The following is a 24863-nucleotide window of genomic DNA, read 5'->3' on the forward strand; positions in this document are numbered from 1 at the left end:
TCTCTGTTATTTTCCCTTTGAATAAACTTTCTACCCCCATCTCTCTTTCTAACTTTTTTAAAGACCAATAACTCTTAGATTTGCCCTTTTGAGACTATTTTCTAAGTCTTCTAGGAGTGCCTCATTCTTTTTTGTTGTTTTTCCTTTTGTCTTCTCTATGTATTTTCAAGTAGGCTGTCTTCAAACCCACAGTTCTTTCTTCTGCTTGATCAATTGTGCTGTTAAGAGACTCTGATACATTTTTCAGTATGTCAGTTGCATGTTTTAACTCCAGAATTTCTGCTTGATTCTTTTAAATTATTTTAATCTCTTTGTTAAATTTATCTGATAGGATTCTGAATTCCTTCTGTGTGTTATCTTGAATTCCACTGAATTTCCTCTGTCTAAAAGGTCACATATCTCTGTCTCTCCAGGATTGGTCACTGATGCCTTATTTAGTTCGTTTGGTGATGTCATGTTTTCCTGGATAGGCTTTATGCTTGTGGATGTTCGTTGTTGTGTGGGCATTGAAGAGTTAGGTATTTATTGTAGCCTTGCAATCTGGGCTTGTTTGTACTTGTCCTTCTTGGGAAGGCTTTCCAGATGTTTGAAGAAACTTAGGTGTTGTGGTCTAAGTTTTTGGTCACTGCAGGAATATATGCATTAGGGAGCACTCCAAGCCCAGTAACATTGTGGCTCTTGCCAAGGTACCACCTTAGTAGCCCTGGATAATATACAAAATCATTCTCTGGATTACCAGGCAGAGACCGTTTTTCTCTTCTCTTACTTTCTCCCAAACAGATTCAGTCTGTCTGTCTCTCTGTCTCTCTCTCTCTCTCTCTCTCTCTCTTTCTTTCCTGGATCTGGGGGAGGGGTAACACAAGTATCCCTGTGGCCACCACCACTGAGACTGCATAGGGTCAGACCTGAAGCCAGCACAGCACTGAGTCTTGCCCAAAGCCTGCAGTAACCACTGCTTGGCTCCTGCCTATGTTTACTCAAGGCACTAGGGCTCTATAATGAGCAGGTGGTAAAGCCAGCCAGGCTTGTATCCTTCCCTTCAGGACAACTAGTTCCTCCTAGTCCTGGGCAGGTCTAGAGATGACGTCTAGGAACCAGGGCCTGGAGTCAGAAATCTTAGGAATCTACCGGTACTCTATTCTACTGTGGGTGAGCTGGCACCCAAGGCACAAGACAAAGTCCTTCCCACTCTTCCTTCTCCTTTCCACAAGCAGAGGAGTCTCTCCCTGTGGCCACCACTGCCCCAGGCCTGCAACAAGTATTGTCTGGCTCCTGCTGATGTTCATTCAAGACCCAGGGGCTCTTCAATCAGTTTGTGGTGAATGCTGCCAGGCCTAGGAGTCTATTTTGGGGCAGTGGGCCCACCTCTAACCCAGGGAAGATCCAGAAATGCCATCTAGGAGCCAAGCCCTGGAATCAGGAACCCCAAGAACCCCCTTGGTGGTTTACCCCACTGTGGCTAAGCTGGGACCTAAGCTGATTTTTGGTTCTTATGAAAATGCTTTTTTGTGTGGAGAGTTGTTCAATTTGTTGTTCCTTTGGGAGGGCAAGCGGTGCAGGCTGCTATTTAGCCATATGGCTCCATCTCCCTCTTAATCCAAAAAGAAAATTTTAATTGCAAATATGAAACATCCAAAGAAAGTATTTTTGAAATAAAAAATAATTGGTCTTAATTCCAAGGAAAGAACCAACATAGTAAAGTGAAAATGCATTTTTTCCAAAAGTTACTTGTTTGGTCACATATTGTATTTTATTTAAATGAAATATCTAGAATAGGTAAGTCCATAGATATTACAAAACAGGTTAGTAGTTGCCAGGGAATGTGAGTGTGCAGAATGAGGAGTCATTGCTTAATGGCACTGTTTTCAAGAGTTACTTTTGTGTACACTTGCAGTCTGGTATCTAAATAATTGAAATATTTGAAAGTCGTGATTCCTAGAATAAAAACAGTGACTAACTTTTAATGATTTCAATGTCATGTGCACAAAAAATCCATGACCAGAGTAATAAGTTTACCCATTCTACCATTCTTATCAAATAATTGCTTAAATAAGCTTTTAAAAATTTCCTATTGAAATGTTACTTAAAATGATATTTGTTTAGTTCTAGAGGTTATGCTTTCCCCAGGTTATGCTTGATTTGGGTAATCTAAGTTTAAGTCCCAATGTAAGACCTAGGGCATGGTACTTAACTTCCTGTAGACCTCAGTTTTATTGACTGTGTGATAGAAGAAATAATAGTACCTAGCCTGTGAGTTTGTTTTAAATGTTAAATGAGAGAACATGTGGAACATCTTACCCAGTGCCTGGCACATGCTGAGCAATCAATAAATAGGAACTCATCCTGTCATCTTCAGATTTCCTCTTCTGGAGCCAGCAGGCTTGAGTTCTGACCTGGTTCATCCACTGAACTTGCAGGGAAAGCACTTAGTGCCCTTCGGTCCTCTCATCCAGTACATGGATATACAGTCTTCATGTGGTTGATACAAATGCGAATGTGCTAATGCATCTTTACAAAAAGAGAGGTAAAAGAAGGATAATCCTGCCAGAGATGCATATGCAAAGATCCGAAAGTGATCGAGAGTGAGGGATTGCAAATTGGACAACACTTAGTAGTGGCTCCAGAAAAGGTTCTTAGAGACTGGCCAGGATGCAGCCTTTTCATCCAGAGAAACAGCCATCTCATTCGTAGACTGATTGGTGACTGATTGGCAGATTTTATGAGATGACACAAACACCCTCCCCATTGTCCTGCCAAAATGTGGGGAAACTCTTCCTGGAAAAGTTATTTCTTTGAATTGAGCTTCCAAAAGGTCCTTATTCGAATTCAAATACTCTACCTGGGTTGACTATCACGTTGCATAATAGTTTCTCCAGATTAAGGCCATTTTTCCTAAATATTTAGAAAAGAATTTTTCGCTTCTTATCAATGATGCTGGTGTTGACTCAGTGCCTGCCTAAGACTTCTTCCAGTGTATTTCTTTACCCCAACCAGTATCTTTTTCTTTGGAAGAATTTTTTTTTTTTATTATAACACTATTGTAGGAACTCCTTTTTGGCAAAGAAGGCATCTAAAGTAACTTTTAGGGATGGAGGCTTATGAAAAACAAGACAGAGGCAAGACTCAATTTTTGAAATCGAATTCCAGCCATGAAGCAAATGCCACAAAAGGGCACAGGAAGAAAATTTGTAAAGGGCTTATCTACCATTGTTGACCAAAGATTGATTCTGTTGTTAAGCAAACACCTTGTGAGCCAGATATTGTGCTAGGTATTCTGAATACAAAGATGAAGAAGCCTCATTCCCTGTTTTCAAAGAAACTCACAGCATTATGGAGGCCCAGGTTTCTATTTGGGCCTCCATAATGCCTTGTGCTCTACCAAGAATGTTAAAACAATCCTTTCCGGTAGGAGTTTCTAGTTAGTGGCTTATAGTTAGCCAAATGAAGACAGGATGACCATATGGTGCTGATAAATTGAAAGGAATTAGGATGAGCATCTAGAGGTTTGCATGGCCAGACACCTAATTCAGATTGCAGAACAGCAGGATGGGAGGCGTAGTCCCAATTTAACTCTTGATCAAAAAGAGAGGTAAAAGAAAAGAAATATAATCCTGCCAGAAATGTGTATGCAAAGATCTGTAAGTGATCGAGAGCAAGGGATTGCAGATTGGACAGCAGGCTTTCTCATTTAATCCCAGAGGAACCCTGGGAGGATTCTAGGTGTGCATATTGTCCTTATTTTGTAGAAGAAGATATTGAATCCTAAAGAGACAATGCATTTTCAAAGCTTACACAGTCCAAATCAATAGCTGAACTGTGGCTGTAGGATTTGAATGCCCCTGTGATGTTCACTGTGTGTTGCCACCATACCCTGCAAATGTGTTATAAAATAATAATAATAAACAAAATTAACCCGAGATATTCCCAGACTCAATCAATCCAAGGAGACTGAACTTCTGAGTTTGTCTTGGAGTTAGTTGGCCTTTACTGCTACTTATGCTAGATCTCGAAGGTAGAGTAGGCAGTACACTTAGCGGGGAAGTGGGAGAAAGGTGAGAGTTTCCCCAGGCAGGGGAAACAAAGTGAGCAGATTTGGGGCAAGGTGTGTGAGATTGTGTGGCTGACAATGTAGGGTGGGAAAGATTAGTTATCAAGGGCTAAGCTGAATAGTAGATTGAATCCAAATGGTAGAAGTTTTTATTTAACACACAAAAAAGGCTAGAATTGATCCTGTAAGGAATATGAAGCTATGGAAGGTTTTTCATCAGAGGCTTTGACATTTTAAGATTTGTGTCTTTGAAAGATAATCCAAAGATAAGAGAATAAAACCTTAGATGTGTAAAATAGGAGTCAGGAAAACTACACAAGCTATGTGTAAAGGGAGTCAAGGAGCCAGGATCGAAAGGAAGACAAAAACACAAACCAATTATTTTAAATCAAATACCAGTACAATAACATATTTTTAAGTTTTAAAGCTGCTTTTTTCCATAGCTCATTGATTACTCTTTTAAAACTTAATAGCAGATATTATTTATTGATTCCTTACCATAGTCCAGATACTTTGCTAAGGTTTTACATGTCTTTTTTAGTCCTCAAGAAAATTCTCTTTTCTCTTCATTTTATAACTGAGGAAACTGAGGCCAGGGAAGGTTAAATAATTTGTTTGCAATCAAACAACTAGTGGTTGGTGGAATTTGGATTTGCAACCAGGCAGTCTGGCTCCAATGGCCTCTTCTTAACTTGATCCTACAAACACTTCCTAAATAGTAGGCATTTTCTCAGAGCAGATCTTTCACGTTAGAGAAAACTTATTTGTAATCTGTGATCAAGGAGAAATTGCCTGAGTTGCCTGGATTATTGTGGCATTTTTAATATATGCAAGAAAAATGTTATCAAATACATGTAAATTAAATGGTCCTGAGTTTACTTTCTAATAAATCAATTTTCAGTATTTCCCATTATATCAGAAACTAAATTATTATTAAAACACATCTTGTGTGCATTTGTTTTTGACAGGTTGCTTTTCACATCTTTTTTTTTTTTTTTTTTTTTTTGAGATGGAGTTTTGCTCTTGTTGCCCAGGCTGGAGTCCAGTGACACAATCTCAGCTCACTGAAACCTCCTCCTGCCAGGCTGAAGCAATTCTCCTGCCTCAGCCTCCCAAGTAGCTGGGATTACAGGTGCCCACCACCATGTCCAGCTAATTTTTGTATTTTTTTTTTTTAGTACAGACAGGGTTTCACCATGTTTGCCAGGCTGTTCTCAAACTCCTGACCTTAGGTGATCCACCTGTCTTGGCCTCCCAAAGTGCTGGGATTATAGGTGTGAGCCACTGCGCCCAGCCTCAAATATTATTTTAATAAAAACCTCAATTTATCTCGCTGTTAGAAACTAGGGCTTCATTTGGCAATGTGGTCTTTCCAGTTTTTTTTATCTCTTTCAAAAATCTTTTAAGAATTATTTTTATTAAAGTAAGTTAATTTTAAAATTTTGCTTTATCTCTTGAGATTGGTATATAGAGTTAGGAACTACTTGATTACATATAGGAAGCTACTATAAATTTGAAATAAGAACTAAAGTTATAATGTGACCAAACTGAATAAGCACTGATAACATTTGTATATATTTAAACAGAAAAAAATAGTTAGAAGAATAATTTTTAAAAACACACACCAGATGTTGGTAAAGGCAAAGATGTTTTTGCTCTTGACTTTGTCTATGAAAGTCAAGTGAATACTTTGTAAAGAATTGATGATAGATAAGACAAGTACATTGATTTGTCAAGGTGTGAATTGTTGTCTTCAAACCTTCTGCTTCCATGATTGTTTTTTCTTTAATAATGAGACACCTAGACCATAACTAGCTATGCAATTCTGAATCTACCTTTACAACTTAATCTTTATGATTCCATTATATGAGATATCTAGAGTCGTCAAATTCACATGGACAGAATGCTAAATGGTGCTTGTCAGGGGCTGGGAGAAGAGGAGAATAGGAAGTTACTATTTAATGAGAACAGGGTTTTCAATTTGGATGGATGAAAAACTTCTGGAGATGGATGGAGATAATCATTGTGCAACAGGGGGAATGTACATTGTACCACTGAACAGTACACTTAGAAAGGGTTAAAATGTCAATTTTATGTGATGTGTATTTTACCATAATAAAAAATACTTAATGTTTACCTATACTTAGAGAGAGTTTACATATAGTCATTTGTTGAATAAAATTTGTAAATGCATATGCTTAGATAAATATAAAAAATTGTTTTAAACTAAAACTTACAGATTTCTAGCTTTAAAACTGTGGAGAAACAATCTTCCTATGCCATTTTTTTTCTTTAAAAAATCACTCAAACCAATAATTAGTACAAAAACCAGAAAGGTACATTTCATTTTTGAGGAAACTGGGAGATGTCTGTAACTCTAAGCCACGATGCATAAAGATAGAAGTAGATGGAGAAAAGGTCAATGACTTAACCAAATAAGAGAACCATACTAAAGTGAAGCAAACTGAGCTGCCCCACTCCCCCAAAACATACTTTGGAAGATGGAAGAGTTCTAAAAATAGCAGGTGTATGAACATGTATATTATATACACTTCTCCATACGCCCTCACTCTTTCTCAGTGTAGTCAACATACTTTGCATCCCTCTCCATGGAAGACAGAGACTTTGGGATACTAGGCAGAGAGTAGAGGAAGGATAGCTGTATGTTTAATTCTATTTAGGACAAATAAATGAATGTCTGCAATGTGTCAATAAGACCTTCAGCGTCCTTCTCCTACCCATACCAGAACGCTAGCAAGCGTGTTTATATCCTTCTCTAGAAAAATAGAGATACCCCAGAGGAAAAACAAACAAACAAAAAAAAACTCTTACAAATAGTAACATTTGGAAGAGGCAAAGAAAATGCCCACTGGGGACTTGATGATGCTGCAGTAAAAATCCCAGTGCACAAGCCTCACCCATGCACTTAGAGCTTACTGTCACCTTTCTATAGTTTCATTCTTGCGTATGAATTGGAATCAGGAATCAATGCTGGAGTTTGAGAATACTACACTCATCACTCTTTGATTATATTATTTACATGTATTTCTTTAATAAAATTTAAATATTTAATTCAAAATAAGGTTAAATTTGCTGAGATGCATTTAAGTTTAGAATAAAGAAGAACAAGAACCGTGAAAGAGGCACAAGAGGAGAGGCAGAATGCAAAGGAAATACAGCAGCACTTATAAAATTTTAAATTAGATAATTTAAGTTTTCTTCTGAAATCCAGTATTGAATTAGTGCAAAATTCTGAAAGTCAGTTACAAAATTCATTTTATGTCAGCATTACTGACTCCATGCAGAAATGTTTATTCTAGTTTTAAAAACTAGTATTCTGTACCTTTTAATAGCCAATGTAATTTGTTGACAAATATTGAAATTTATACATTACCAGAGATTTCACGTACTGTTACCTTTTAAAACGATCATTTGTTAACCAGTATTACCTAATGCAGCAATCAAAATGTCATCTGTTGCATAGGTAACAGGAAACTACCATTACTCATGTTGTGAGATGGTCAAAGACCTTATCATACTTTATGGTTAACAAACTCATGATGTTGTCATATATGCCCTCATCACAGCGTTTATGATACCTAAAAGTTAGTGCCTAAAAATTAGAAACAAGGACAGTGAAGTTAGATTGTTTAATCCTGCATATCTTAAAGATCTAAAATTTTCTGTCTGTTAAATATGTTTATCATTATACTAGTAATGTACATCCACCATTTTTATTATATTAATTCATTGCCACTGTTCAACTAAAGAGGATGGGTGAATTTTAAAAACTTCCAAAAACTTGGTAGCATTTTTTAATCTCTCTTCCTCTTTTCTTTCTGTCTTAAACACACACACACATCATGAAGGGCAAGCTTTGGATCCAAAAATTTTGAACAAATTATTGGCTTTCTTTATGTATGAAATTATTATTATCACATCTACTTTGGAGGGATGTTGTGATGTATAAGTAAGAAAGTATTTTCTACTTAGCACGTAGGTAATTAATAAATAGTAGGGATTTATTATTATCCTAACCTGACAGTTTATGAAAGAGGTAGGAAATCTGAAGATAGGAAAGCCCTCAAAATATAATACTCTGGACTTCTCCTTTGGGAATTAAGGAATGTAGATCCAAGCAAGGTTCGTGCCAGTACAAAAGTCCTTGAATCCAATTGTATTCCTAGTAAGTGTAATAAAATAAAAGAAACCTCTAGGAATTGCCTCAAAATTCCCCTCCAGATAAGGAAAATAACACAATATTTCTCAATAATGAGGAGCTGCTACAGGAGTTCAAAGTATTTCGTTCTCATTAGCATTCGAGTACAATAGAGAATAGCAGGAAACTGTAAAAACTGCACTCCCCTGGTCTTTTTTTCTAAAAAGTTAGTTTGACTTCTCTGGAGTACTGAATTTCAGCATATTTGAGAGGCCTGAATATTTAGTTGATATATGATATGGCTGTAAGAAATATGCTCATGATAGATTGGAAAGTATAGAGTATCTATTGTAATCTGAAAATAGGAATTTAGAGAACAGAAGATTTGACAGTAGGCAGAGTATTTGAAAGTATTAATACTTAAGAAAACCTGGGTTGTATAGTAAAATTACTCTGTAACACCTCATTCAATTGGCTTCAGTTAATGTTTAATGTTTAATTCATGGATAAATGTCATAAGTCTCACAAGTCATGCTCACCATTGAATGATAAGAGAAAGGGAGATCACATTTTAGGTGCACACAATCTACCTGTATGCAATTGACGCTTTCCATGTAAGTGTTGCCAAGTCGTATCAGGGGCACCATTAGTGGTATGAGACAGACTTTAGGCATTATTTTGGACTCTTTTTTTTCCTATTAATATACACTTATATTTTGGGGGCAAATTATACCAGTATATTAAACCTATTTACAGAATCAATGTAAAGTTACTTTTTATATTCAGTTTAAGTTTTGTTTTTTTTATTTTTTTAAGTGATCCAATTAAGAAAAATATCAAATCATGGTATAGATGGAATGCTAATATGGAAAGAATTATGAAGGTGGTGTTATGACTGAAGTTTCAGAAACATCAAATGACATAGTCATTTGATTCAACAAAACATCTACAGATGGATGACCCAATGAATGTATACATCTATGGTACAGTCTCTTGAAATGTGGTAACAACCAGAAAGTAAAAGGTCCATACATTATACAATTCAGTACAACAGGGAAATACTGAGAAATAATCGCAGCTTCTGGATCAAAAGCATGGGCCACATCGTTCCTAAATCCAGTCTCACCATATTTAGGTCTCCTCATCAGCCTGCATGCCATCATATGCTTGCATGCTAACAGGAATTTGGAGGGAAATGCCATATCTTTTCCATTTTGGGAAGCTTTTCAGAGGGAAAACTACAAGATGCTTAGATTACAAAACATTCTTTCAGAAAAGTTCATGTGAAAAACGGCCTTACAAGTGGAGAAAACTATATGAACAGACATTTCTCAAAAGAAGACATTCATACAGCCAACAGACACATGAAAAAATGCTCAGCATCACTGGCCATCAGAGAAATGCAAATCAAAACCACAATGAGATACCATCTCACAACAGTTAGAATGGCGATCATTAAAAAGTCAGGAAACAACAGGTGCTGGAGAGGATGTGGAGAAATAGGAACACTTTTACACTGTTGGTGGGATTGTAAACTAGTTCAACCATTATGGAAAACAGTATGGTGATTCCTCAAAGATCTAGAACTAGATGTACCATATGACCCTGCCATCCCATTACTGGGTATATACCCAAAGGATTATAAATCATGCTGCTATAAAGACACACGCACACGTATGTTTTTTGCAGCACTATTCACAATAGCAAAGACTTGGAATCAACCCAAATGTCCATCAGTGACAGACTGGATTAAGAAAATGTGGCACATATACACCATGGAATACTATGCAGCCATAAAAAAGGATGAGTTTGTGTCCTTTGTAGGGACATGGATGCAGCTGGAAACCATCATTCTTAGCAAACTATCACAAGAACAGAAAACCAAACACCGCATGTTCTCACTCATAGGTGGGAACTGAACAATGAGACCACTTGGACTCGGAAAGGGGAACATCACACACCGGGGCCCATCATGGGGAGTGGGGAGGGGGGAGGGATTGCACTGGGAGTTATACCTGATGTAAATGTTATGCACATGTACCCTAGAACTTAAAGTATAATAATAATAATAAAAAAAAAAAGTGGAGAAAACTCTGTAACATTGAACACATACTATTTTTTTTTTATTCTGTCATTGCCTTAAATATTAGGAGTAGAAACAAAATTTAAATTTAAATCTCAGTAGTCTTACAACATAGTGCATTTTTCTTTCTCTGTAATGGCAACCTTGATGTAACAATCCAAAAGCTTTGAATATTCTGGTTAGTTCCATGCGTTGTCAGATTCCCCACTTTAGTTTGTTTTTGTAGGGGGAGAGGGGTGATTTATTAGTCATTATGCGACTATTATACAGTACCTAGTAGATGCCCAATAAGTGTGTTAGGTTTTCAGAGAAAGATTCTTGGAAGATATAGAATGTTGGGCAAGTAAGCAAGGAATAGCACATGGGGCTGCGTTGAACTCGTATGTGTGTGACAGAGAAGGGAGTGGCATCAGGCTAAATAATCTCACTAGGACATGGATCTGGGGGACAGTAGAACACAGGCTAATTATTTCTGGAGAGTTGAAAACTCAACATTCAGACATTACATTCTCTGATCATTGTCATTTTCTTTCTGAAATGGCAACTGGAAGCTATTTGGTAGACCTTACATGGAGAGAACAGTGTTTCAAATGAATAGTAGTTGCTTAATTTTACTTGATTTGCTTTTGTTCTTTCTTTTCCCACATTTAAATTCCAATGAGAAAAAAATTAAACTTCTTCCTCTAAGTCCCCTCTCCCCTAAAAATTATTAGTCTCACAGACCATTTAAGTTTCTAAAAAAATACGTGATTAATTAACCTGCTTTAAAATGCCAGCAATATACTAGACATGGGACAGTGCTAAGAAAGTGTGAATGTCCCCTGGCAGTCATAAGGAAACTGAAAAGCTTAAGGGGATAACTATGTGGAAAGCAATTTATTGGCATTTACCATAAGAGGCCTGAGAGTCATTCAAAGAAGTTTAAGTCACAAATGCACCTTGAAGTGTGACCAGGGGAGCAGATGAAGGGTTTGTTGTAAGAAGCAGCCAGAGCCTCTGGCGGATGCCTTACTACATTTTCCAAGTTGTATGGGTGGGTCACAACTGCACTCCAACATCCTGTCTGCAAATGCTAAATAAACACCAAGTTCACGTCAGACTAGAGAACCAACGTACTAACTAATGCCATTTAAGCAATCAGAATGCTTACATTATTTTCACTTGGTAATTCACATCCAAAATAACTGAAGTTGGCACACCCAGAGAAGTATATATCCTCTGTGTAGAGATGTTCAGAGAGATAGGCAGGGTGGTGAACCATTCCTTCTGTTAGGAGCAATTGGAATCAGCTTAGATTACAGCTACTGTAATACAAAATATTTTATATTTAGGAAGTGGGAAGGGTTTTGGCCTTCAAAATAATAAGAGATATTGACAAGACATAAAGCTTCATTCCTTACTGAAGAGCTGTTAAGGATTAGCAAACCCAGAGTCTTTATGTGTAGAGATGAATGAAATTTGCATATTTTTTTAAAAAAGATTTAGAAAACATTGTGCAAGTGAACAGCCTTAATACATGCAGCCACTTGTCCAGGAATAATACATTCGATTTTTCAGTTTAAAATTCCAGTACATTCTGATCCAAGGGTGCCTGTTACACTCTGCTGAATTTTTCAGAGGTAATTTACATCTCTACAACCAACTCCAAAGCATGACATTTCATTACATCCGCTCAAAATGAACAGCTGCTAAGTCATCAAGTTCTCTCAACTTTGCTTCTAAAAAGAAATTTTAGTTTTAGTGCTTCAGTGAAGTACTTTTTTGAGAGAATGCCTTTTATAAAATTCATTTGTTTATTACAGTAAATAAACAACTTAATGGCAAGGGGTGTGTTCCTTATAAAGGTGCTCACAGAATGTTACCCAGAATAACACAGACATCTCATTTCCCAGAGAAGGAAATGGTTTTATAAGTTTTGTGAGGTCTCTTGTCTGCTTGGCCGGTTTACAGTGCTGGTCTCTGGAGCTGATCCGCCCCTTTGCTTTGTAAGTCTCAGCAATTGACGAGGCTAGGCTGGGCGCTGGGCTTTTCTTTTTTTTTTTTTTTTTTTTTTTTTTTTCCTTTCTCCTGCCCTGTGGTGTTTTGAACTGCCTTCTTACAGACGTCATACAGCCCTTGAGGAATAGTTTCTGCCTGGTGAGATTGAATGATAGTTCTCATTCACAAAGCCCTGGATTCTAAGCAGGGACACACAGAAATTACTTTCCCAGGTAAATCAGCCCACCCAGCCAAAGTGTGGAGAGCTTTGATCCTTGGCTGACTTCTTCGCTCCACGGAGAGGAGTGTTTTCCTGTGCTTGCCCTGAAATGGAACTTCCTTGACAGCTCTCCCGTGTTGCAGTACCTCCCGGTCATTTTCTTTTCCTTTCTCTCTACCTGCGCGCTTCCAATGTTAGAAACCTTTAAATCTGTTATTACGGAATTGCAAGAAAGAGATCAAGTGACTCTTTCACTATGCTGGTTTCCCTTGTGACCCAGATGAAGAATCAATTCAGAATTCAGTTCCTCCCTTGGCATTGCAAGACACAAAAGAAACTGTCACTTCCTAACAGCCTAGTACTGGAGTAAATTCAGTATGAAGGAAGAAAGCACTCCTGCGTGTTAGAACCTTGCCCAAGAGCTGGACCGAGGACAGGAGGTGGACTCCGGGAAAATTGGATTTCTTCAAGCAGCCTCCCTGGGAAATGGAATATATTTAAAATCTTCTTTGCAGAAAGACAGTTAGAATGTATTAATAAGAATAGTTGAAGACTTATTTTCCTTTTTATTTTTTTTTCAAAATGAGCATTATTATGAAGCCAAGATCCCGATCTACAAGTTCGCTAAGGACTGCAGAGGCAGTTTGGTAACGTGCTTTTCTCTCATACTTCTCCCCTTTTCTCTTTTAAGATTGACGTACTCTGAGTATTTAGTAAGTTGTGTGATGTTGGGGCTTTGTGAAAGAAGGCAGTATTGGCGACTCTTTTATTCTTTATTTTGTTCCCAAACTCATGTGCTTTAACCAAACGGGTGCTGACTTTTTTTTTTTCTTTTTAACTCCCCGTGAACTGTAACAATTTATCTGATGATAATGTTTAAAAGAGGAAAGAAACTTGCAAATATGTTGGGAGTTTTGAAAATGAAAACTTGTCATTTTTCAGTGTCTGATTCAGTTGCTTGCTTTCTTATCTTCTTTGCTTGCTGCAAGCAGGCTGTTGGTTGACAGGCTTTGCCCTTGTCTTTAGAAGCAATACTCTCACTTTTAGCACAGATGTGTTAGAAATTAATAATATTATTTATATTTAATCATATACATGAAACAAACTTGAATTTATGTGGCTAAATGTATATCAAGTTACTTATCATTCAATCATCTCTTATGTTTTATTGGAAATGATTCCTAGTAATTATATTTTTGGTCATTTTAATGCCTTTACCCTGATGAAAAAATGTCAGTTTCAATGTATTCTAATGTTTATTCTATTATTTCCCCAATGCTGATTTGATATATGCTCATAAGCATATGGCATGGTCCTTAAGGAGTATTTTTCCGACAAAGTAACTTTTTTTCTACAATAGATATTTACAAAATACTTTTATGGCTATTTTAGGGGTTAGTCTTATTTTGTTTTTCCTAGTGATTGATCATAAATAACTAAGCTCACCTCTTGGAAATGGAAATAATCATACTTCAGACTGGAGAAGTAAAAGCAATGGTTGAAGTGAGGTGGTTGAGAATAGGAAAACAGGCCAGCAAAATATGCATTATCATGTGAGCAGGCAAACACACATGTAAATAGTCGAATTATTTGCGTCAGGAATTGAGCTTGTGTTTTTGTGGATGGGTTAGCCTCTGCTGTTATTGTAGTGTTTTACGGTCGACCAGAAGCAAGAATTGCCCCATCCGCAGTATTTCTGTGAGTTTTAATAAATTATAGATGAAGATTTTGTCTCTTACGTTACTTGCCATTTCTTACAAAATAACACATGCAATAAATTATTCCTTGAGTTTATTTAAAGAAAAGTTTGCATCTACAAATACATTTGGAGAGTTCTTTTTTATCCTCAAACAATAAATACTGGAAAATCTTTAAAATCTTTTTATGAATTACCATAGCTAATATAAGTCACCAACATGAGTAATCAGAATTTATAATATACATGAATTTTACTCATTTATAATTTATACCCTTCCTCTGTGAAAAGATAATATTACTTAACAAATAGTGTTTAACCAAACTATTTCTCTTTTTATCTAAACTGCCAGGAGACATATTTTCAAATTCAGGTTTCAATTGGAAATAATTTGTTCATTTCAGGAGATGAGTAACATTGACACCCTTTACCCCTGTGAGATTATCATAGTCTATTTTTATCCACAATTATTCTATTTTTTGTTTTAAATTGTACGAGATATTTTCATAAGTCAGGTCACAATTTAAAATGCATTTTTAAGTATATAGATTTGTGAATGTGTATATTGTTCCATTTAACTTTAAATATCCTCCATAGAGTTGGGGACAGAATGATTTTTGTGTAAAAAATAAATCTCTGTATACATATGAATGATTCTTAGATTTAACTACACGCTATAGAAACCTCTCCAGTTATTAATCTTACATCTGACTTAATAATATACCTGCTTGGGTGTATCACTGCAGCTTCCAAATAATTTGGCCTGAGGGTATAATCAGCTGTAATAACAGTTTTGCCATTTTATTATCCTTCTATCAGTCAAATATTATACATACCTATTATATTTATTTATTTAATGACATATGTAAAATCAATATAGATTATAGATTTGGTATATAGAGAAAATATATGTTTGTGTGTATATATATGTATGCACACACACACGCACACTTGAGCATTAAAAAACCCCAAGCGACCTCTCTTCTTGTGCCTCTGCACATAAAGGCCATAGGCCTCAAATTGCTCAGATGGACAGTGTTTTCTCACCAGTGTTCCTGTCCATATTTCTCCACCACCATCCATTCCTTTTCAAACGGCTGACTTCCCAGGAGAGATACCTACAACTTTGCCATTTATCTCTTTTTCAGATGTTTGTTTTCAGGTTGATCTCCAAAATACTTTGTTCTTGGGACCCATCTTTCTGGCTTTACCACCTTCACTCTGATTACATAAATCTACTTTGTGTTCCATTGGTCTACTTTCTCCAAATCTGTCTCCTTTCCTCCAGGATTCCCCAAAGCCAAACATTACGTTTGGAAGTTTGTTGTATTGTGCAAGAATCCAATGTTTTGGATTACTTCTTTACCTTTTCCTATTTGTTTTTCTCCAAGTATCGTAAAAAGCAGTCCACACTAACTTGTCCTTACAGCCTTAATTAAATTGCTTTGACATATTTACATTTTAAATGGGATTTCATAGCACACTTGTATTTTATACCCTTCCTCTTATTAAAGGTCAGCCTACTGTAATTAAAATTTTATTAGTTTCAAGACAAAATAAAAATAACCTTAAAATTAATCTATTTGTCTCTTTGTAACATACGTGTCACAAATTTAGAGTTTATATAATAAAGGTGTATACTAGGTTGCTTTTATTTAATGAACATTTATTTATATGCCAGGTTTTAGCAGAAAGTGATTATAGTATTTATTCTTAAGCATTCTTTAAAAAAAAATGTTCCTGCTTGAAATTGAGAAAAACTTTATATATTTTCTTATGCTCATAAAGTTAATAAAATTAGCAGATTCGCTAATTGCGGAATGGTTTGCCTTTCTATTTTAGTTGTTTCAGTAACAGTATTCCACCTCCAAATTCTGCATAAAAAAACAATCAGATAGTTACCTCTCCATAAATATTCGAATGTCACATGTCTTAAATTCCGATTTAGTCAGTGGTTATACACTATAAAAATATTACCTTACGTATTCCTTGATATCTCTTTAACACTTTATCATTTATAAACATTTCCCAGGGATATTTCTCATTAATGTAATTAAGACTTGTGGTTTAGTTTAAGTAAAACATTATTAGTCTTCCAAATATAAATATAAAGAGAAGTTTAGTCAATGAAAGTAGACTTTGTTCTTTCCTGCTGTCAAAACAGTGTTTAGGATTTATGTGTTACATGTAAGATCATTCATTATGTAATCTGAAAAAAAAGAGATGCTACTCTTTAAAACATGACTATGATTGTTTATAAAGCAAATTTTAAAATTGGTTATTGTATATGTAATAATACTTAAACTTTTCATTTTAAGTATTATTATGTAATAAGTATACATGTAATACTTAGGTTTATAGATGTAGAAAAAATTCTGGAAGACTCTGTCCAAGCTTTTGGTAGTGGTTATTTTTTAGGGATTAAAAAAATGGTAGGAGTGAAGGTAGGGGGGACTGCCTCTCTTTTCTTCACTGTATTTGCATATTATATGTGGTTTTTATCAATAAAGTATTATATATGAAAGTTTAAAATATTAAAAATATACCTACTATATGTATTAGCAAACTCATCTTTATATATGCTGATATCTACATATCCATTAAACCACAATTTGCTCAGGGTATAAAATATGCAAATAAGCATTTCAGTACTGGGTGGATACAATTTTCTGAATTATGTTGCAACTGTGACCAATGGAGGATTATAATTTTTTTATTAGCTCTTTTCTCTTAAGGTTGTAAAAATCTAGGCTGGCTTAGCATTCTTATTTTGGCCTCATGATCACAGTGGAAAGCATTCGTATAAGCTAAAATGTCCAGTTTTATAATTGAGAATCAAAAAGATGGAATAACATTGATTAATATGTTGGAAGGAAAATAACCCATTAACCCCATTATTCCATCCTCAGTTATTCTCATTTTCAACTTACCTTACATATCTTAAATAGCTGTAAATACTATTTCTGTACTCTGCTTCTTCATTTAACATATCAATATTTTTCTATTTTTGGCCAGGCGCCGTAGCTTGTGTCTATAATACCTGTAATTTAGGAGGTCGAGGCAGGCAGATCGCTTGAGGTCAGGAGTTCAAGTCCAGCCTAGCCAAAATGGCGCACTTCTGTCTCTACTAAAAATACAAAAAATAGCCGGGAGAGGTGGTACATATCTGTAATCTCAGCTTCTTGGGAGGCTGAGGCATGAGAATTGCTTGAGCACAGGAGGTAGAGGTTACAGTGAGCCAAGATCGTGCCACTGCACTCCAGCCTGGGTGACAGAGCAAGACTCTGTCTCAATTTTTTAAAAAATCTGTTTTTCTAATAATACTTATAGCTTTCATTTTATTGTGTCTTTTATGAATGAGAACTCTGTCAAGAATTTTACATATATTATTTAGTTATTATTATAATATTGAAAAGAAGGAGTTGTTAATCCTAATTTTACAGGTGAGAAAATGATTCTGTGAGATGAAATAACTTGAGCAAGGTCATAGGCTGGGGTAACCCAAGTCTGTCTACCTCAAAGAACATGCTCTGTTACTTCCGCTTGTTGCCTTCCTCTGTGGTCTATATAATTATCTTTTTTAATGGCTATAAAATTGTTCATGTTGTGAATATTCTTAGATGCATTACAGTATTTGGCAGTTTTCTTTTCAGAAGTATGGTAGTCTATGATATTTAGCGTTGACGTTGGTTGTTGAAAAACAGCTTTGTGAAAGACTGTTGGTTGTTGGAAAAGAGCTTTGTGAAAGACTCTTGTGCTTGTAGCTTGTAGGCCATTATATTCTCTACTGGTAGCAAATAAGGTCCTTTGGTCTTTATAAGAGGGAATAAAGAGCAAAAGGCCAATGTCTCACAATTTTGAATAGATTATCTTTCCAATTATATTAGCAAGTTTTTCTGTTCTCTGCAAGCTCTGTAAGGCTTCAGGTCGGAAACAAGTAGTACATATCAGATTTTGTATGACGTTTTAGATCAGCTTTGAAAAAAGTACACAATCTTCCTTCTTATTTCTTTTATCTTAGAAACTTTGGTAAATAGGCAGACAAATAGACTTCTTCATACTCTTTAAAGTTATGAAGTATGAGATTCCCTGGAAAAAGTCATGTGTCCACTCTACTTCTGACATGCTCTGAGTCCCTGGAGGAGTCACCTAGTCCCTCTGAAGCCAAGTCTACTGTCCTGTAAAATAAAAGGGGCAAGGCAGGTCAATGGATTTTAAACATGTTTATTTCAATGGAACATTTTTTATGAATGAAATGTGAGTTGAAGTCAATATAAATGTATAATTATACTGTAAATTTTAGATATAAAATCATATAAATTTGATATATAGATATAATTTTTAAAAACAGATACGTGTGAAATCGGTAAGTAAAAAGTATAAGCACACATAAAACAATAAAACAGCCACTGAGTTTGTACATTTGCCCCTACCCCAAATTCAAACCCTCTCCTTAAAATACCTCTAAAGACTTTATGATTCCAAGGAATATTGTTTAAAAACCACTAAGCTAATGTCTGTTAATATCACTTATAGTTTTACTCTCTGCAGTGCTTCCTTACCACAGGGGAGTCATTTGTGTATTCTGTATCTCTATATGGATTGGGATAAACTTGTAGGTAATGTCTCAGTTCAAATACCTCTGCCTTATAAGACCGTGAAGTTATGGAACATTTCCCACTTCTGAGATATCACAGAAGAGTTATCACTATAATAGTTAAGATCTATTCAATTTATTTAGCATCTTATTTTTTACAAGTTTATTTTAGGCTTATCTGGAATGAGAAAATCATGCATTAAACACCGTATAATGCATAGCTGATATTTCTGGAAGTGAGTATGATTGTTTGTAAAGAGATGCTGAATTAGTATTAAATTCTTCAGAAGAAAGATGCTTCTTTTGGTATTTCAAAGTGGGGTTCTCCACCCTCTTTTTCTATCATGTCAACTGGCTGTGGTTATGTGTACAATAATACTTAGTCCTGACTGCATCTCTGTTTTTTCCTTCCCCACAGATCTGGGGCATACCATGGTTTTGACCTTATCATTAAAACTTTCCTTTTAGCAGAGGTAAAGGAATAGCCCACTTACTAGTTCCTCTGTCAATCATTCCAATCATGTAGTGAATTCTATTGAATCAGAAGAGATGATGACATGAAGGTAACCACAAGTACAGAAATGGTTAGTCATGGATCCACCCAACCATTACTAGCAAGTTTGAGAAAAGTAGATTCTAAGATGAAATTGAAGAGGAAGAATATTAATGAGGCCTTTAAGGAGTTTTTAACTTTTTTTGTAGGGAAAGATGCTGAGCGATATGTATAAATATTCTCAATAATACTAATACTAAACATTTAGAATTTTCAAAGCCTAGATAAAGGTAAAGAGAATAGGGCCCGAGGGATATTAGCTAGGTTGGTGAGGAAGATAGTCATAAAGAAAGCACAGTCTTAATAACAAATCAATATAGATTTTCTTAGAAAATCTTTCCAGAGGTGATCCAATACCTCAAAAGATAATACAGGGATTGAAGGTATATTAGAAAATTGACAGAAGTAAGGTATACTTCAGCCACAAGCACCAAATCTCTCCAGGGATTGGTGCCTATGGGAAGGGCTGGGGTACCACGTGGGGCACGATGACAGCAAGCCTGGGTAAGACAGTGTTAAATATAACTGTGTACAGGTAACTAACTAATGAGAGCCTGTGCCAGTGGTATGTCTCAGCTCTCAAATTGCCTAGTTCTTTGTCAAGTTTGACCTAAATAAGAAAGCATTTCAAAAGTATGGAAAGTGGGAAGAATGCCAGAACCTATGGATACAGTTTCTTAGCATGACAAGGGCAACATTATAAGTATTTATTACCTGTCCTAAGCCTTCTAAGGAGGTTGGCTCCCTAAGGAGCATCGTGGGTGATGGCTGAGGATGCGAATTAGAGAAGCTAACAGAAGGGTGAACTGCTCTTCAGAATAAGAGTTAGAAAAACACAGGGAATATTTCAAGGGAAGAGCTGGGGAAGTGTGGCAAGAAAAAAGAGATTATAGAGAGACCAATATGAAAGAACTCCAACCCACTTTGAAGTAAGTATCCACCATCTAGCACCCTACCCTGTTTAGTAACACTGACAACCTCTGGGCAAAAGCTGCCATTAATGAAACTCAGTGTAGAGGACATCCACCCCCCATCTCAGCCCTAAGAATTTCTGCCATAGGATAAAGGGGGTCACCTGCAAGCCCTTCCATTTCTCTACTACACATGAGGAAGAATAAGAAATTAGAAAACTAGAAACTAGGTGTAGAATGTATGCACACCAAGAATTGCAACTTCCAAAGTCCCTTATAGGAAGCAGTCCTGCTGTTTTATACCCACATAGTTAGGAAGTTTTCTTTATATCTAAAACAAATCTTCTTTCCTTAAATTCTAACCCATTTCCTCTTAATTGTCAGTAGATATAATGAGAGTGAATCAACACATAAACCAATTCTTCTTTGTGGCCTTTGAAAACTGCTAGTGAGTGACTTCTTGGTCTTTTTTCATTTCATTTCAAAATATTCATTCTAAATTGTGAAATAGATGGCACCAGTGTGACTTGTTAAAAGAAATGTTTCATTAAACATAATTTCAGTATGTAATTGTTTTCAGACTTTCTAGAGAAAAGTGCTCCCATTGTACCTAATTCTCTTTCTTGTTTAAAATACGTCAAAGATGAGAAATTGAGCTCCTTTTAATGAACTTGCTTGAGACATTCATATGGAATACAGAAAATAATAATTCCTAACATTCATGATGTCATTCCATTGCAATGTGGCACAGAGTTTTTTCTTTGCATCAAGGAATTTATATGACTGATACCATTTTAGTCAGGATAAATTACCGTAAAATGTGCCCACTTTTAACCAATGGCATTCTAACATGGGATAGGCAACTGCTGGCTGTGATTTTTGCTCTGATAACTGCAACTTTGTTATAGAATAGCAAGTAACTGATTGGCAGCTGGATCACTAGCTAGCTGGAGACAGCAGCTCTTAGGTCTATAGTCATAGTTGGAGTCATAACCTTAGTAATGATGATAGCTACACTGTATTGGGCATCTACTCTTTGACAGACAATGAACTTAGTACTATATACAGTTGAGCTCATTTTATCCTCAAAGCAACTGTACAAATAAAAATTGAAGTCGCACAGCTTATAAAATTACAGTACTGCAGAAAAATCCTTGTCTGTTGAATCTACATTCCGTATTTGTTGTTGCCATTGTTGTTGTTCTTATTGTTTTGTTTGCTTTTCCTCACTATCCAAACTGCTTTGGCCACACATAGCTCTGTTTCATGGTATTAGAAAAGTAGTCAACAAGCTGCTACTTATACCTTTCCTTCCTGTCCTAGATTGTTCAAGTTTCTTCTTTTAATCTTATGTATATCAAGAACATGTTTGCCTATGGTATTTGTCTGCCCTTTCCCCCAAGATTTGTATATAAGCCTCCAACCCTGAGCCCTAGATATATATCAAGAAATAGAACATGGACTTTGACACGGCTCCATTCCTTGGAGATCTAGCTAGTTCCTGACTCGTTCAGCTTGCTGAGTCTCTTCCTCTGGTCAGACTATAGATTGCACTGTTTTCCTTCTCTCTGTCATTTGACCAGTTAGTAGTACCATAAAACCTTTGAAATAAAAGAGACCGCAGAGAATAACCTATAATCTGATTTTCCCCATCCCTAACCCCAATGTGAAGCTGGAAACATTTTACTAGTCTTTAACATTTCCAGTCAAGTAGGGTCCAGAAAAACTGTTAAAAACAATGTCAGTGCTTAGGTGGTAAAAAGATTTGTTGAAATATATATATATATATAAAATATATATTTAGAATATATATATGTGTGTGTGTGCGTGTGTATATATATTTGGAGACAGAGTCTCACTGTGTTTCCCAGGCTGAAGTACAGTGGCTATTTACAGGTGTGATCATAGGCACTACAGCCTTGAACTCCTAGTCTCAAGAAATCCTCCTGCCTTAGCCTTCCCAATAACTGGGACTGCAGGCATACACCACCATGCCTGGCTGGAGAAATATTTTTTTAACATCAAAAATGAAGTTTGAACTGAAAAAGAGAGCTAAAAATTAGTCTGTCAGGCAAATGTGTGAAAGAAGTTCTATTATAATTTTTATTGAGCTATAATGTAATTCCTAAACTTATGTCATATAGCTAAGTAAGTAGCTGTAATTCGCATCTTGAAATTTTAAATTCACTTCTTTCCTTTCAATATAGTCTGTAACAGAATTAAAAATGGTGGCGATTTGTATTTATTGTGTACTTAACTATGTGCCAGCACTATGCTGTTCACTTGACCAAATTATCTCATTAGATGCTCATGATGAATCCTAGACAGTACTCATTAGTCTTATTCTTCATTTTACAAATGAGGAAACTGAGGCCTAATGTAGTAAAGTAGCTTGCCTAAATTTGGGTAGCAAATAAGATAATTTCATGATTCGCATATTTTCTTAATTATAAAATGTTGCCTTTAGCAATGATGTATATGTTAATATGTTCAATGAGTTGATCTACCTAAAGTGCTTAGCACATGGCTGGCTCCTTGTGAGTGATCAGGAAATGTTAGCTTATATTGTGCATTTTTGAAGTTTGCATATTGATATGACTTTCTAAATAATCAAGAACTCTAAATGTGAAAGCTGATTCATTTTGCAAGGGCTTCTTTTCCATAAGGCAGTCTTTTTTAACACAGTCAGAATTAAGCATTTATATAGAGCTACATATTCCAGATAAATCACATTAACAGTGTGATTCAAAGAAGACACACTGCTATCTAGGTGGGTCAAAGAAGTAAACTACTTAGTGGAGGTGGCAAAATAAGAAGTGGTCAATTGGACCACCTCTGATTTAGTTATTTAAAACTCAGTGAGAACCCTCTAGGGAACCACCACTACGCAGGGGTCTCATCTGAAAGGAATGGCCAGGTGCCTGAGCATTATCTCTGGGAGCACCTTTGTAAAGACTTTCTCCATGTAACTTTCCTACTGGGTGCCACCCTGTGGCTCGGTCCTATGGTAATCACACTGCCAGGCATTCCCTACCTCTCCAAATCCCTTACTCCTCTAGTCCTAAGGTGCATTCTTGGTTGTGTAATTCACAGATTGTTATCTCCCTGGAGCTGAGCCTCATCCTCTCTACTAGACCAGACTGAGAAGGACTCTTTTTTCTTTTTTCCTGCCATCCCAGCTCAGCACAGAAGGCTTAACATGGTTTCTCTATGATTTCTAAAGGACAACAGACAAAAACAGAGATCTGGTTAGGTCTGTTCTTGCAGCGTGAAGTGTTAGGATGAGCTGAACAGCCATAGGCGCTAGAAAGGCCAAGAATGCAATACGTTAGAGCAGGCATTTAGCTTTCCTGTCTCTGATATCTACTGTTTTATTATGAGTAGTTACCAAAACAAAACAAAATAAACTGTAAATGCATTATTTTGTTATAATTAACAACCGCACATTGGTCTAAGTGTGATTGAGGGTGGAGTTCACCAGCTTGGGAAAAAAAAATTAACCATTAAAGATTCCCTGAGTCTTTTGCTTTGAAGAGAAATAGCCCAATTACTTTTCTGTGTTTTGTTAAGAGTCTACTAGTATATGAATCAGTAAGAGATTCTAGGGTAATATAAAACACACACACAAAAGCAAACTTGATGTTAGCAGACAACTTTTTAAAGGTGTTCTTGTAATTGAAAAAATTATTTTACGTACATAGGAATGAAATTTTACGCTTACCTAGAAATATATGTGAAATTCCTCCATTATTACAAGATCTTTTTCATGTAAATATCAAAATAACTAGACAGTCTGCATTGTTTAAAACCAAGATAGCTAATCTTTTTAATCTATGGGCAACTTGTAATTACTAATAGCAGTAGCCGCTTGGAATAATGTACTGAGAGCTGCGCTGGTCTCAGAGAGAAAATGTGCTGTGATCAATTGGTGATCTCTGCCAGACAGAAGAGGGATATAATGTGGCTGCTTGCCATTTAAATGGCCTTGGTGATCTCATTGTAACTCTATATATCTATTCCCACCGTTAAATTTACATGCAAATGAAGTTGTAGCAGATACAGGTTTTATGCATACATACAAATATGTGTGTATTTTTTGACATGTTTTGGCTATTTGTCACCTATGAAGAACATATAAATATTGTAAACAGAAAAACTCTTTTTTGATGTTGCAAATGCAAAAAATAAAATAAGTAATTCTACTTTTCAAAGGTCACCCCTGTAATCACCACCCAGATTAAAAATAGTAGTACCAGCAGCCAAAAGTCACCTTTGTGCCCCTTTAGCCCCTTCCCCAACCTACTAACCTACTAAAAGTAACAGTGATCCTGATTTTGAAAATCACAAACTTTTTAAATTTTCTGCTTTTGAATTTTATATGAAAGGAATAATATAGCATGTACTCTTTTGTGTTTGACTGTTTCCCTCACCCCCTTGCAAAATTATGTTTGAAAGATGATCCCTTGTTGATGTGGATATGGTTCATTCATTCTCACCTAAGTATAGGTAATTAAGCAAACTTTTGTTTGAGATACAAATACAGGTAAAAATCAGATTTGCCATTTAAATAATAATTTGGTATATATGACTATTTGAGCATTTTAAACTGTTGTCATTTT

The 24863-nt window shown here is 35.9% G+C and overlaps 1 protein-coding gene across 12 annotated transcripts in view; it reads left to right on the forward strand.

Annotated features, from left to right (window-relative positions):
* The window catches only part of PDE4D (phosphodiesterase 4D), a 1590976-nt gene that overhangs the window by 1272651 nt on the left and 293462 nt on the right, over positions 1 to 24863 (forward strand). The window contains exon 1 of one of the 12 annotated variants that reach the window (XM_050794370.1): positions 10236 to 13134. The exons of the other annotated variants lie outside the window; for them this stretch is intronic. Coding sequence (XP_050650327.1) covers positions 13070 to 13134 — 65 coding nt within the window. The 5' untranslated portion in view covers positions 10236 to 13069. Of the gene's footprint in view, positions 1 to 10235; positions 13135 to 24863 lie in introns of those variants that run through there. 12 annotated transcript variants of the gene reach the window in all.

This window comes from Macaca thibetana, chromosome 6 (genome assembly GCF_024542745.1).
Source record: "Macaca thibetana thibetana isolate TM-01 chromosome 6, ASM2454274v1, whole genome shotgun sequence".
Lineage (NCBI taxonomy): Eukaryota > Metazoa > Chordata > Mammalia > Primates > Cercopithecidae > Macaca > Macaca thibetana.